Raw genomic sequence first — 15,609 nt, 5'->3', positions numbered from 1 at the left:
ATCTACTCTCTCTCACTATATATATATAATGTATTGCAACTGCCTTTCCTCATTGTTTCATGTTAGTACATGTAGATCAACCTCATTCTTTTAACTAGGTGCATAGATCTCCACTGTGTGGATGTCTCATAGTCAGTTATTACCTTGTTTATGAGTAAGTTGCTTCTGTGTTATTTCTCTATGGTTTTATAATGGGACAACGAACATCATGCACCCTACACTTTTGCACATGTGCAACTGTATTAGTCACTCAACACATAGCCATTGAGCTCCTTTATGCTCTAGATACTGTACAAGTGAAGGTTCCAGATTCTTTGAAATTACACTATAGTGGTGAATGGACATGGGACAGCTTATTAATATGTCAAATATGAGTAATGCTACGTGCTATGCAAACATATAATACAGGGAAAGGAGACAGTGTTGAGGGTGGTCTGCTAATACAGGGTGGTGGGGAGGGCCTCTACAATAGGACACAGACATGAGAATGACTGGAATATGTCTGAAGGAAAAGCAGAATTTTTAGAAAAGCTCTACTGGGTAATTTTTAGGTCAAAGGGTGTACATATTTTAAATTGCGATGATCTTGTCAAATTTCATTTTTTTAAAATTTATGTATTTCATATTAACCATTCTTAAACAAGCATCCCTGTTTCATCCATCATCACCAAAAGGGATAGTAACCTTTCCTTTTAAGCCTTATTAATATGGTACAAAATACATTGTATCATCTTAATCTATAATTTGTTCATTTTTAGTAAGGCTGAGCACCGTTTATTATCCATTTATATTTTTTTGGTAAATTGTTTAATATGATTTGCAATTTTTCCACAGGCTATTAGCCATTTATTAATATAATACAGATATTTATTGTTTGCGGTTTACTTTTTGATCTTTGTATTTTTTTGGCATGCAAAATTTAAAATATTTTTTTACCAACTATTTTCATTTGAGTTAATGTTTTGTGTCATGCTTAATGGCCTTCATCACTTGCTTATCCATATTTCTAAAACACTGAAAGTCAATTTATGCTTAAGGCCTGAAATTAGGATCCAGCTTTAAAAAGCAACAAAACAGTGCCTAGCTGGTTGTTCCCAGGCCATTAATCATCCTTGTGTTTTGGCTCATCTCAATTGACTTACTATGCCCCTATTATAATAAACCACATTTCCATAGGTTCTTGGATCTATTCTGGCATCAATCGCACTGCTAATGTCTGAAACCTTGCTTAATGCCTCTTAGGCTAAAAACCTCCCTCAGACTCTCCTATATCCCAGACGTTTTCAGATTTTTTCTTCTTTCAAATTAATTACAGAAACAATTTTCCCCCAAAATTGATTTTTAAAAATCCTAGTGGGATTTTGATTGAAAATCCATTAGCGTTAATTACTTTGTTTTTTTAAAATATATTTTATTTATTTATTTATTTTTAGAGACAGTGGAAGAGAGAGTGATAGATAGAAACATCCATGATGAGAGAGGAACATCATTGATTGGCTGCCTCCTGCACACCCTCCACAGGGGATCGAGCCCGCAACCTGGGCCTGTGCCCTGACTGGGAATCGAACCAGTGGCCTCTTGGTTCCTGGCTTGATGCTCAACTGCTGAGCTACACCACCCGGGCAGTGTTAGATTACTTTTGGTGAGAATTATGTTATAAAATAAAAAAATACTGTTTTTCCAAGAATTAGATTTATTCAAATGTTCATGCCCTTAATAGTTATAATTTTCATGTCATACATTTCTTTTTTAAAAATATATTTTATTGATTTTTTACAGAGAGGGAGAGAGATAGTTAGAAACATCGATGAGAGAGAAACATTGATCAGCTGCCTCCTGCACACCTCTTACTGGGGATGTGCCCGCAACCAAGGTACATGCCCTTGACCAGAATCGAACCTGGGACCTTTCAGTCCACAGGCCGATGCTCTATCCACTGAGCCAAACCGCTTAGGCCTATTTCTTAAATTTATTCCTAAGTATTTTTTGTTCCCTTTAGCTGTGTCCCACAAACTTAATATTGTTGTATTTTCATCACATTCAGTGTATTTTTTATTTTTATTTTTGAGACTTCCTTGACCCACAGTTTAAACGTTTTTGGAAGTTTTGCTGTTATCTTTATTTGTAGCTTAATACCATTTTAGTCAGAGAACCCATTCCATAATTTTAATTCTTTAAAATCTCTTGAGGTTTATTTTATGGCCCAGCATATGGTCTGTCTTGGTGCGTGCTCCACGGGCTAGAAAAGAATGTATCTTCTGCTGTTGCTGTGTGTTCTATTCCAATCAAATTCTGGTAGCTGACGCGTCATCTTGTGTTTTTGTTTGTTTTTTATATCCCTGCTTATTTTGTATTACTTCTATCAAATGCTGAGAGAAAGGCACTGAAGTCTCCAACTGCATGTAGATTTATCTTTTTCTCCTTTCAGTTTTTACTAGATGCATTTAAAAAATATATATATTTTTTATTGATTTCAGAGAGGAAGGGAGAGGGAGAGATAGAAACATCAATGATGAGAGAGTATCATGGATCGGCTGCATCCTGCATGCCCCCCACTAGGGATTGAGCCCACAACCCGAGCGTGTGCCCTTGATCAGAATTGAACCCAGGACCTTCCAGTCCAGAGTCCATTGTTCTATCCACTGAGTCAAAGCAGCTAGGATTGGGCATGTGCTCTTGACCAGAATCAAACCTGAGACCCGTCAGTCCACAGGCCGATGCTCTATCCACTGAGCCAAACCAGCTAGGGCTACTGGGCTACTGGATGTATTTTGAGGCTGTTTGGTGTATAAATCTTTAGGATTGTTGTCTTGTTGGACTGAAACTTTTATTAGGTAACTAGAGGCCTGGTGCACAAAAATTTGTGCACTCATGGGGATCCCTCAGCCCGGCCTGTGCCCTCTCGCAGTCTGGGACCCCTTGGGGGATGACCACCTGCTGGCTTAGGCCCGCTCCCTGGGGGAACGGGCCTAAGCTGGCAGTCAGACATCCCCCTGGCAGCCTGGGAGCCCTCGGGGGATGTCCACTTGCCAGTGGGGAGCAGGCCTAAGCTGCAGTCGGACATCCTTGGCGCTGCTGAGGAGGCGGGAGAGGCTCCCACCACCACCGCTGTGCTGGCAGCCGTCAGCCTGGCTAGTGACTGAGCAGAGCTCCCCCTGTGGGAGCACACCGACCACCAGGGGGCAGCTCCTGCATTGAGCATCTGCCCCCTGGTGGTCAGTGTGTGTCATAGTGACCAGTCATTCCCAGTCATTCTGCTGTTAGGGTCAATTTGCATATCACCCTTTTATTATATAGGAGTGCCTGGCCAGCCTAGGTGAGGGGCTGATGGCTGTTTGAAGGCTGGCCACAGCCCCTTCAGGGTGCGGGGTCCCCCTGGGGTGCCTGGCAAGCCTGGGTGAGGGGCTGATGGCTGTTTGAAGGCTGGCCACAGCCCCTTCAGGGTGGGGGTGCCTGGTCAGCCTGGGTGAGGGGCTGATGGCTGTTTGCAGGCTGGCCACAGCCCCTTCAGTGTGCGGGTCCCCACTGGAGTGCCTGGCCATCCTGGGTGAGTGGCTGAGGGCCGTTTGCAGGCTGGCCACAGCCCCTTCAGGGTGGGGGGTCCTGCTGGGGTGCCTGGCCAGTCTGGGTGAGGGGCTGATGGCTGTTTGCAGGCTGGCCGGAAACAGGTATCTGGGATTTGTCTTCTATAATTGAAACTTTGTTGCCATGAGTGGAGGCCACAGCCGGCTCAGGGCAGGCAGGAAGCTTGGCTTCCTCCATTGCCTGGACAACCAAGCTCCAGCTCCGTGGCTGCTGGCTGCCATCTTGGTTGGGTTAATTTGCATATAGTCGCTCTGATTGGCTGGTGGGCGTGGCTTAGGGCATAGCGAATGTATGGTCAATTAGCATCTTTGTCCTTTATTAGTGTAGATGTCCTCTTTGTCACTGGTCTGGGCTGACTTTTAGAAGTAGAGATTAGCAGGTCTTTTTGATCCAGTGAATTTGGAGTGGGGGCCGAAACCTGCATTATAACAAACTTCCCAGATGATTTTTTTTTTTTAAACAAGAAGCATTTATTATCTCTCACAGTTTCTGAGAGTCAAGGATCCCGGAGTGCTGGGGTCCAACCCCAGCAGGTCCAGGGGTCCCCAAAGGTGTGGACGGAGTCGGCAAAGAAGGAATGACACGAAGACAGCCTTCAGTTGATCAGCAGCCTAGTCAGGACCTCTAGCCAGGATCTCCAGCCAAAGTTCTGGTTAGGAACTCCAGCCAAGCTCTGGTTAGGATCTGATCAGGATCTGATGAGGATCTGATCCCAGATGATTTTTTTAAAGCAGGTATTACTCAGAATTCTTACTTGCAGACAATAGAAATTGACTCTGGTTAACTTAGCAAGGAACTCATTGGGAGACTATCCAGTAGCATCCACTGGACTGCTCGAGTCCTGCCAGAAGCAGAGCCCTGTGGCCCTCAAGGGAAACCAAGAAGACAAAGCAGTTGTTGTCCCTGATCCCAGCTGGTTGAGCAGTTTATGAGCTAAACTCGACGGACCCATCAGGGTGTCACACTACCTAGGACTTTGAATCTGGTGCAAAGGATATGAGGTGGGAGAGTTTAAAGTTCATTTTGTGGGTGTAAGAATTTTGATGTCCAATAATAAAAGGGACAGCAATGGTAGAATTTAGACACATGCCTAACTATCATATGGTTTGGTCATGATTCAGGCTGCCCAGTCTCTTGGTTTCTGCATCTTTTCCTTTTTCTGAGCCCAGTTTCCCTGCCTTTTAGATGGGGACACACACCCACACACCCACACACACACTTATACAACTCCTATTTCGGGAAAATTGTATGTACTTTATTTTGGGAAATAAAAATCAGCAATGATACCTAGGCCAACTACAAAATAATGAGGCTAATATCATGGGTTCTATCACATGCCAAATGCAATTATTTACTGTTCTGGAAGGCCACAGGCCTATTCAAAGGACAGGCTCTCAAACTGCCTATCTCGGGAGGACGTAAGTGGTAAGAGCATTATGCTATGTGTCAGGAGTCTGTATGTGACTTTGGACAAGTGATCACTTAGCTCTGACTCTAGGCTCATCTGTAATGCAATGAGGTTGGACTAGAACAGATAGTTTCTAGGCCTCTCCAAATTGCAATTTTCTGTGACACCAGAGCCTTGCTGCTCCTGTGGCTTCAGGTCATTTTTGTGAGAGTAGTTGACAACTGCCAGGTGCCTGGCTGTTTGCTAACTTGGGGGCACAGTCCTGCAGAAACTGACATGTGAGATGGAGTGTATGAACCTGCTTGCCATTACTAGGGTGAGGATCCAGGCCAAAGGATGTATGTAGAGTGACAGAAATCCATTCTTACTGTGGGAAAATGGTCACCATATGGTTTTGTCATACATGCAGTGAAGCATAATGGACAAGACACGTTATGTTTTCAGAGAGACCCTGAGATTATCTTATCTTTCTTCTAAAACAAACAAACAAAAAAACTTTCTCCTGGTTCATCCTGTCAGAATTGGAGAGGGAAAATGGATGTTTGGCAGAGGGGGTCCACGGAATGGATGAGAGGGTTAGAAGTTAAGCAAGCTGCATTGGTATGCGAGAGGGGGTGGGAGCCTGGTTTACTCTGGAAATGCCTGAGCAAACTTAGACTTGTCTCTGCCTGAGGGTGGGTGCATGCATATTACCCGTCCCAGTTCATGGAGGAATCCCACAAAAGCACAACACAGAGAACGGCTATTAAGGATCTTCATTTATATGTTTGGTGAATCCCCTTTGACGTAAGGATCAGTTTAGAAATGACTGGGGCACAATAAATTAAGTCATTCTTTGTGACTTGCAGGTTCTGATGAGCGCATCGTTGCTGGGGGCCCTGTGTCTTTTCTCATCCGTCTGTGTTATATGTGCCATTTCAGCATTTACTCTCCCCATTGAGACCAAAGGTCGGGCCCTACAGGTAAGTGATGCAGGGACCTAAAACCCTCAATCCCCACTTTTAGAACAAAGAAAATGAACTTGGAGTATGAAAATCCTTTTAAGCAGACATGATTATTCATGGGCTAACACTGATATTTTAGTGTGTCCAGTAGAAAAACTGGGTATCCATTTTCCCCACATGTAACATTGAGCAGCACTAAAGTTTAACTATATCCACCTCAAACCTGCTTTTGGTAAAAGTTATAGCTTGATCCAGGGACCATGGTGAATGATAGTTGTTGAGGCCTCAGCATTCTACCCTTCCCACTTTTCCACCTGGACGTAAGTGCCGCTGCAGAACTGAAGGCGGCCCAAGGAGCAGAAATAGCGGTTTGTGTTGCCCTTTGAGTGATGGTGTTGACATACTAGTCCAGCTACCTTTCCCCTAGTACTTTCGGCCCCTGTGGTAAGAGTCAAAAGCTTCAGCTGCGCCAGTTGCACTTCACAGTCAGTAGACACTGCCTGCCTACTGTATTTCACAAAGTACATAAAACAATATGTACCGAAGTGTAAGGTATGTTCCATGGGCCAAGTTGTAGAGGACAGGGTCTCTCCTATCCCTGTGCCCTTATAAAAGTACTAGAGGCCTGTTGCACGAAAAGATTCATGCAATAGGCCTTCCCTTCCTCTGGCTGCCTGCACCGGTTTTCCTTCGGCACCGGGGACCCAGGTCTTCGCTCTGGCCGGAGCTGCCTTCAAAGCCTTCGCTGCTCTGGCCGGACCCGCTTTGATTGCTGCTCTGGCCGGAGCCACCTTCAAAGCCTTCGCTACTCTGGCCGGACCTGCTTTGATCGCTGCTCTGGCTGGAGCCATATTCAAAGCCTTCCCTGCTCCGGCCGGAGCCGCCTTCAGTCTTCGTTTCACCGCTTCCCGCCTACATATGCAAATTAACTGCCATCTTTGTTGGTGGTTAATTTGCATATTTTGCTGATTAGCCCATGGAAAGCATAGTGAAGGTACGGTCAATTACCCTGTTTGTCTATTATTAGATAGGATAGGTGGTGGCACTGATGTTTTCCTGCTGTAAACATGAAGCTTATTGCTGGACGCAAGGGTGTGCGTGTGCCTATGTGCATTGGTGGGGGGCGGGGGGGAAGGGGAAGGCAGTTGGGGTTGATCTTGAGCTGCTGTCCCTAAATGAGGCTGTTCAGTCATGATGCTTCTCTGGCTGAATGTGATTTGCTCTCTCCTGTGTCCTATTCATAGTACACAACAGACACATTAATATTGGTACTGATGTGTTGTGTTGTCTGTGAGTAGATATAAGGAAGGCACTTTTGAGTAAAGGAAGAAAACAAACACCACTCTTGATTTTTTCCCTAGGTCCAAGACATGCTACTCCATTTTTAAATACCTTAGATTATCTGTAAGGTAATATACATTTTAATCACAGATTAGATAACCTGTCATATAATTACAAATTTAAGACTGTGTTTAGGTTCTATACTAGGAAAGGTAATCCATTCGATGATCCATATGATTCCTTTTAATCTTATATGAAGGGATTATCATATCCTTCACACAAATGAGGAAACTAAGGCAAAGGTAAGTTGAGTAACTTGTATAAAAGAATACGCCAGTATTTAGTAGGACTGGAATTTAAAACAGATTGTAAAATTAAGAGATGCTAAATCTTAATGTTTTTTATTGTTGTTTGTTGCTGTTAATCCTCACCCAGAGATATTTTTCCCATTGCTTTTCAGAGAGAGTAGGAAGGGAGGGGGGGGAAGAGAGAGAAAAATCGATGTGAGAGACACATTGATTGATTGCCTCCCACAAGTGCCCCGATAGGGACTGGGAATTGAACCTGCAACCTTTCGGCGCTCCAGCTGGGCACACAGGCCAGAGCAAGTGATGCTAAATTTTAATCTAGTTTTCCATACTCATTATTAAGTAGTAACACTACATATAAAAGGAAACCAGGCCCTAGCAGGTTTGGCTCAGAGGACAGAGCATCAGCCTGTGGACCAAAGGGTCTTAAGTTTGATTCTGGTCAAGGGCATGTACCTTGGTTGCAGGCTCTTCCCAGGTCCAGGCCCTGGTCCGTGTGCAGAAGGCAACTGACCGATGTGTCTCACATTGGAAAAAATATCCTTGGGTAAGGATTAAAGAAGAAAAACAGATTATTCCCTCTTCTGTGGACTGGGACATGATTTTACCATTGTGGTGGAATCATTTTACATGTCTGTTTAGAAGACATTTTTTTAAAAAAATATATTTTATTGATTTTTTACAGAGAGGAAGGGAGAGGAATAGAGAGTTAGAAACATCGATCAGCTGCCTCCTGCACACTCCTCACTGGAGATGTGCCTGCAACCAAGGTACATGCCTTTGACGGGAATCGAACCTGGGACCCTTCAGTCCACAGGCCGACGCTCTATCCACTGAGCCAAACCAGTTAGGGCTAGAAGACTTTTTAATATAACTTCCTTACAGCTGTAACATGTATGTTCAATAACTACGATTGTGTGGGCACATAAAGCCATTGAGTGGCTATTTGTCTTTGGGGGAAAAAAATTTGAGAATTTTACAGATGTCCCCCTTTTCCTACTCCACCCAGTTCTGTCTATAGGTAATGCATGTGTGCATATAAGTTCTTATGTTAATCTCTTCCTGCCTCCCCATTCCCCCCCAAAATTCATCAGTCTGTTCTATGCCTCTGATTCTATTTTATTCATCAGTTTATTTTGTTCATTAGATTCCTTGTTTATTTTGATTTTTAGATTCTATTGTTGTAGATATGTATTTATTGTCATTTTGTTCATATTTTTTATTGTTCTTCTTAAAGAATACCCTTCAACATTTCATGTAATACTGATTTGGTGATGAACTTGTTTAGCTTTTTCTTGTCTGTGAAGCTCTTGATGTGACTTTGAATTCTCAATGATAGCTTTGCTGAGTAATCTTGGTTATAGGTCCTTGCTATTCATCACTTAGAATATTTCTTGCCACTCCCTTCTGGCCTGCAAAGTTTCTGTTGAGAAATCAGCTGACAGTGGTATGGGTGCTTCCTTGTAGGTAAATGCTTTTCAGATTCTCTGTCTTTAACCCTTGGCATTTTAATTATGATGTATTGGTGTGGGCCTCTTTGAGTTCGTCTTGTTTGGGACTCTGTGTTTCCTGGAATTGTAAGGGTATTTCTTTCTGTCATTTCTTCAAATAGGTTTTCAATACCTTGCTCTCTCTCTTCTCTTTCTGGCACCCCCATAATGCAAATGTTGGTACCCTTGAAGTTATCCCAGAGGCTCCTTACACTCTCTTTATATTTTTTGATTATTTTCTTTTTACTCTTGTGATTGGGTGATTTTTGCTTCCTGATATTCCAAATCACTGATTTGATTTTTGGTATCCTCTAATATTGATGCCCTGTAAATTATTCATTTCAGTTAGTGTATGCTTAATTTGGTCCTTTTTCATGTCTTTGATGTTCTCACTAAGTCCCTTGAAGCTCTCATTAAGATCCTTAAGCATCCTTATAACTATTGTTTTGAACTCTGTATCTAGTAGTTTGCTTGCTTTCCACTTAGTTCTTTTTCTGGAGATTTCTATTCTTTCATTTGTGACGTGTTTGTCTCCACATTTTGGCTGCTTCTGTTTGTTTGTACATATTAGGTAGAGCTGCTATGTCTCCTGGAATTGGTAAAGTTGCCTTGCACAGTAGGTGTCCTGTAGGGCCCAGCCTCCCGTTACCCGATCTGGGTATTCTAGGTGCACTGTCTTGTAGTTGAGCCTTGATTGCTGTTGGCATCACTGGGAGGAATTGATCCCTAGGCTGATTGGCTGTGAGGATCACCTGTGACTACAATGGAAGAGCTGCTGTGCAGGAGACACCCCTGTGGATCAGGACTTGCTTTAGTGGGCTTTGGTACTCACTGACTCTGCCCCTTGAGTGTGTCACTTGTGGATGTGGTAGAGTTGTAATCTGGTGTGGTCTGAAGCTGTCCACTGGCTCTGGGGCCTCCTGGGAGATGCAAAGTCAGCCACTGCCTATGCTCTGCCTAGGGCCACCTGGCACAAGCTACAGAGTGATCTACAATGGCTGCTATCTGTATTGGGCTTGAAGGTGCCCAGGAGGCCAAATTGTGAACCAAGGCAGGCTGCTGCTAGTGCCAGGCCTGTGGCCACTTGTTGAGAGGTATGGGGTACACTGAGTCCAGCTGCTACTTATTTGATTTTAGGAGAGTCTGAAGCCTGAGCCAGGACAGGCCATTCATATGGAAAAGCAGCTGCAAATAGCTTGGGTTAGGCAGGGTTTCAGGGAATCACCAGGGTGGTCCGAACAGTGAGCCATGATGGAGGCTCAGATATGGCATCTGCCAGTGGGCTCAGTGATGGGTGAGATCTCAGCATATGAATGACCCCTGTGAGCAACCTTGCCTGGGAGAAAGTTGCCCCTGAATTATTGCTCCGATGTCAGTCCAGTTTCTCCTCATATGATCCTGGATCCCCCACAAGCACTGGAGCTCAGAGGGAGTGAATCCAAGTAAGACCATTTGCAAGCCCTTTAAGAGGAAGTGCCTGGTCTCCAGCAGCCTCCACATCACTCAGCCACAATCCCTGCTGGTTTTTATAACACCCAAAACCAGGGACTTCTCTTCACGGGAGGCCTTTGCAGCCAAGATATCCCTCCCAATTAAAAAATGCCACATGTGGGTGCAGGGCCAGCCTGTCCCACGCCCCCACCTATCAGTCTCGATGTGCTTTCTTTTTTACTTCTCTAGTTGTAGGACTTTCATTCAGCCAGATTTTAGGTGATGATAGTTATTCTGTATTTTAGTTGTAATTTTGATGTGGTTGTGGGAGGCAGTTAATTCCAAGTTTAACTACAACTCCATCTTGGTTCTCCAGTTTATAAAAATTTTCAACGGTGTGTGTATCTCAGTCTTGTGAGCATTTAGCATGTTTAAACATTTCTAATGTTAACAAAATTTAACTTCCAACAGTTTGACTGGATGAATCCTCCTGGTTAATAGTAATTCTACTTTAGACTTATTCATTTTGAACAGCCTGGTAAGCTGGAAAAAGCCCTTGAAAGAGGATATTTATAATGTGACTTTTTTTTCTGAATGGTATAGCAACCATTCCATTTTCAGGTACACAAAGGTAAATTCCTCTTAATTTTAATAAAAGAGCCTTCTATTACTAGTTTCTAGTGCCAGACAGCTGAGTATGAATGGGAGAAGACTTTAAATGTATTGATCTATTAAATAACTTATTTTTTCTAGCAAATTAAATGAAGATCCGAAAACCTGTGTCTACCAAAGAAGAAAATTGTATTTTATCTTCACAAAGAGTTGTGGTACATTTTTAACAACCTGGTGTTACTTCTGTATGCTACTTGGTAATTAAGAAACTATTTTTTAAAAATAAGGCACATAAGAATAAGATAGAGCCAAAACACCTAGAACTTGTATGAAGTACACTTAAATTAAAAGCTATGTCTGTGGGAGATGGGTAGGGGGAAGGTGGCTTTCCTTCCTTGACATAAAGTCCCAACTTTTAGGTGAATTATTCTCAGGCAAAAAACATATATACTAAGATAAGAACTTGGTATGGTATCATTAAAGCTTTCAAAATACTCAAATTTATAATAGCATATTTATTAAAATTGTGGCCTCATTTATTAATGAAAATTGCTTATTCATAAACAATATGCTTAAGTTAGCATGAGTCTTGTATATAATCACCAAAAAGTTGAGAACAATTTTCACCATTTTCAATTTTCATTTAATTAATTTATTGGGGAATCTCATTCCCAAGTGATAAAACAAATGAAGAGTGCAGCAAGCTTACCCACACCATGCAACTGTCTGCCCTTTGTTGAACAGTCGCTGCCTGATCTCATACATGCCACACTCTACTAGGCTAGATATGCTGTGGAAAGGAAGCACCTCAAGTTTTCACACTTATATTTCGTCTTTTATTATTGTTCAGATTTACTGTGAAGTCCTCAGAAATTGGGCTCCCAAGGCTTGGCTCACCTACTCACCCCCAATCTGCACTAAAAAAAGACTTGCTGCAACCACATTAGTGTCCCTGCCCTAGCAAACTGCATGTATGAGAGGGTTTATACCCCTGCTTCAGTGGGAGTGGGAGTGCAAGTCATTCCTATTTAATCACAGGCACAGATGGCTTTAAGCAAGGAAGGCTTTTCTGTAAAGGGGCAGACAGTAAATATTTTAGGCTTGGTGAACTACATATGATCTGTTGCTTTTTTTCTCCTCCACAAGCCTTTAAAAATGTGAAAAACACTGTTGGCTCTGAGGCTGTGTAAAAGCAGGCCATAGATTGAATTTTGTTGAAATAAATTTCTAGGCCCAAATGAAGACTACTCCTGCCTGGGGTACCACATCAGCAAACCAAACTTTGAATAAATTTTGTGTCCCTATAAATGCTCTGCTTGACCAGAAATATATTGTAACCAGCCAGCCAAACACCAAGCCAACTCTGGGCTCTATACTTACTTTCTTATTCCTTATTCTTTAAAAGATTCCTGCCTCTGCCCAGTGCTTAGGATCCCGGCACTGTAGACTGCCTGCTTCAGCAAGTGTTAAATAAAGTTTGTTTGAATCACCTAAATTGTCTTCTTTAATCATTTTAAACAGTTTTTGGTGACAAGGATGGAAGTTGACTGCTAATGGCCTGCAGGACAAGACACACAGGCGAGAAGCCCACTGAACCTTTTGAGTTCACTGTTCCTCTCGTCAAAGCTGAGGGCCATTGGTAAGTCACTCTTGGATTTGAGCTCCACTCCCTTGTGTGTAGCTCTCCAATCTAAACACTTTATTTAAAAAAAATATTGTTCCCGGAAAGGTTCCAGGACAGTTATAGTGGAAGTCTGCGGTTAGTGGTAGCTGTTAGGAAACTCAAAGCCTACAGCATAAACTAAACTACTGGGAGACTTGGGGAACTAAATTAAGATTGTTTTAACCAATGGCACAACAAAATCTAAGTAGGCATACACCAGACAAGTAAAAGCCATTAGGGCGTCTGACACTATAAAGAAAGCTTCTCAGGAAAGGAATAATAAATCTATTGCTAATAGGAATCTCGGAAGCCAAAGCTGAAAAATGGTGGACACAGGTCAAACACTTGTAAGACGTTAGAGTACTCACCACTAAATCTAAGCCTTCTGTGCTAGGATAAGTTGGTTGTGGAATACATTCGATTGAAATTAATTCACCTGCTAAACTGAAGAAAAATTCCAGTGAGGTACACTGTAAAACACCACACAATCCCCAACCCAGTGGCATTTCCCTCTTAGATATTCATTTGGCTTCGAGGTGGGGAGCCATTTTTCTGCTAAGGGACATATGGATATTTATAACATCATTTGAGGACCATACAAAATTATCAACTGTAGATATTTACAAAAATGGCAACTCTTACTGCAACAACCTAACATTACAATGACCATTATGGCGAATGTTCTAATTAGATAAGATCATTTCCTTACGAAGTACACATGAAAGTAAGGGTTTCCAGATCAACCAGAATGGAATGCCTATTTTAGTTGGTATGCAGAACCCACCCCCCGCAAAGGATTCAAAATTCCAAAAGGCTAAATGAAAAATTAAAGACACAAGACGTGCCCTGGCTGGTTTGGCTCAGTGGATGGAGCGTCAACCTTTGGACTGAAGGGTCTCGGGTTCGATTCTGGTCAAGGGCACATTCCCAGGTTGCAGGCTTGGTCCCCAGTGGGGGGGCATGCTGGAGGCGGTTGGTTGGTGGTTCCCTCTCCCTTCCTCTCTAAAACCAGTAATAATTTTTTAAAAAATTTAAAAAGACACAAGACGTACCTAACTCAAGACTGATGTGACTCCTATTCCCCTCTATCCTCACATTCCACTATTACTCTAACTGAATCATCTCTTCACTCTGGAGAGGACCATAAGGTCATAAACAAACGTCTACCAAATTAGTGGCCCTGCAACACCCCCAAAGCCATCAAGATACTGGCCCTAAAATCAGTGTCTCATTTGCAATCAGCTGGGACAGTGGAAGAAAGTGTCCTTGAAGGTTGCCAAATCCTTCTCTACCAACATCAACACTCTCATATCAACTCTCAAAGGAGGACTCCCATATGGGCTCTCCCCCAAACTGATGTGACTCCCTTAAACAGCCAGGGGAAACTAAAAGGAAAACCTTGCCAAATTTTGGTTGATATCAGAGCTATACCCTCTACTTTAAACTCTACTCACTAAGGAGCCTGCAAATGGGATGCTGGGGAAATTAGCAGAATCTGGTGAAGAGTGAGAATTCTTACCAAAGTCAGCTCTCCTGGTCAAGAGAGGAAACATAAGACAAAACCCAAATGGATATAAAGAAGTTGTAGAATGTGGAAAAGAAATTTTCTGTGTGACCAAGCTGACTAAGACTAGAATGGATTTAAGCTGTTAAAAAATTAGTTTTAATATCAAAAGTACACTGGTGCAAAAAAGAAAAGAAAAAGAAACAGCCCTGACCAGCCATAGTTCAGTGGTTGGAATGTCAGTCTGATTCCCTCTCAAGGGCACATACCTTGTTTGCAGGTTTGATCCCGGGCCCTGGTCAGGAGGCAACTGAGCAATGTCTCTCTCATATATGTTTCTCTCTCCCCTTCACCCATTTCCACTCAAAAAAAAAAAAAAAAAAATCAATGGAAAAAATATCCTCAGCTGAGGATTAAAAAAACAATTTAACAAAGCACACTGGTACAAAATTAGAATATTTTTTCTGTTAAAAGGACAAACTTTTCTTAGTCTATTGGTCTGATCCTAAGAAACTGCAAATAAAGTTTTTTTTTCTAGCTTTTAAGGAATCTACCTGGGAAGCAAAGGTTTTATCTTACCAAAATTAACTTAAAGCCCCGCCAAATCATATTCTAAAGCCTTTTTGACCTCGAACTAACTTGAGACGTTCCAAAAAGGGTTAGGGGGGAGGCTGATCCCTTTCGACCCCTCCACTGTGCAGTTGAAAATCCATTTATAACTTTTGACTCCCCCAAAAGTTAGTAACCTACTATTGACCAGAAGCCTTACCAATAACAACAGTTAACACAGATTTCGTATGTTATAAAAAGTATATGAATTACATACTGTATTTTCTTAAAATGTAAGCTAGAGAAAAGAAAGGAAAATACATTTACAGTATTGAAAAAAAAAGTACTACTCTTTCTAATACTTTAAGCAATAAAAAAAAGAAAAAAAACCGTATAAGTAGACTCACACAGTTCAAACCCATGTTGTTCAAGGGTCAACTTAGAAATGTTAAACAAGAAATGTTGTTTATTTAACCTTCTTAGTTTATATTTGTATGGGTATAAGTTAAGTGGTTCCAGAAATTGTATAAAATTCCTAAAAACCAGGTATATCCTGGTATTTTGTTACATCACAGAAATAACATTTCCTTGTCAAGTCAATTATATAGTCTTTTGTCATTTACAGACAGTTATTGTTTTACTCTGATCCTTTTGCTAAAGTGAAATTCATGGAAAAGATCCTACGTACTCTTGACTACTGACATCACTGCCAAATTTCAAAGTGTCAAACCTTAGTGTATATTTCATAACTGAAGAAGGCTCTACCTAACTTCTGGTACTTTGTAAACAATATATACACTTCAAAATCAAATTGACTAGGAAGAGAAGTAGCCA

The 15,609-nt window shown here is 42.0% G+C and overlaps 1 protein-coding gene across 3 annotated transcripts in view; it reads left to right on the top strand.

Annotated features, from left to right (window-relative positions):
- Nucleotides 1-13,246, top strand: part of SVOPL (SVOP like) — a 51,479-nt gene extending 38,233 nt beyond the window's left edge. For 2 of the 3 annotated variants that reach the window (XM_023745309.1, XM_023745311.1), the window contains one exon: nt 5,842-6,052. In XM_023745309.1, coding sequence (XP_023601077.1) covers nt 5,842-5,976 — 135 coding nt within the window. In that variant the 3' untranslated portion in view covers nt 5,977-6,052. Of the gene's footprint in view, nt 1-5,841; nt 6,053-11,200 lie in introns of those variants that run through there. The other variant, XM_023745310.1, reaches the window with a different exon arrangement.
- Nucleotides 13,247-15,609: the final 2,363 nt, after the last annotated feature.

Source organism: Myotis lucifugus, unplaced genomic scaffold (genome assembly GCF_000147115.1).
Source record: "Myotis lucifugus unplaced genomic scaffold, Myoluc2.0 scaffold_532, whole genome shotgun sequence".
NCBI lineage: Eukaryota > Metazoa > Chordata > Mammalia > Chiroptera > Vespertilionidae > Myotis > Myotis lucifugus.
The sequence above is the reverse complement of the archived record's forward strand: the minus strand, read 5'-3'. Positions and strand labels throughout refer to the sequence as shown.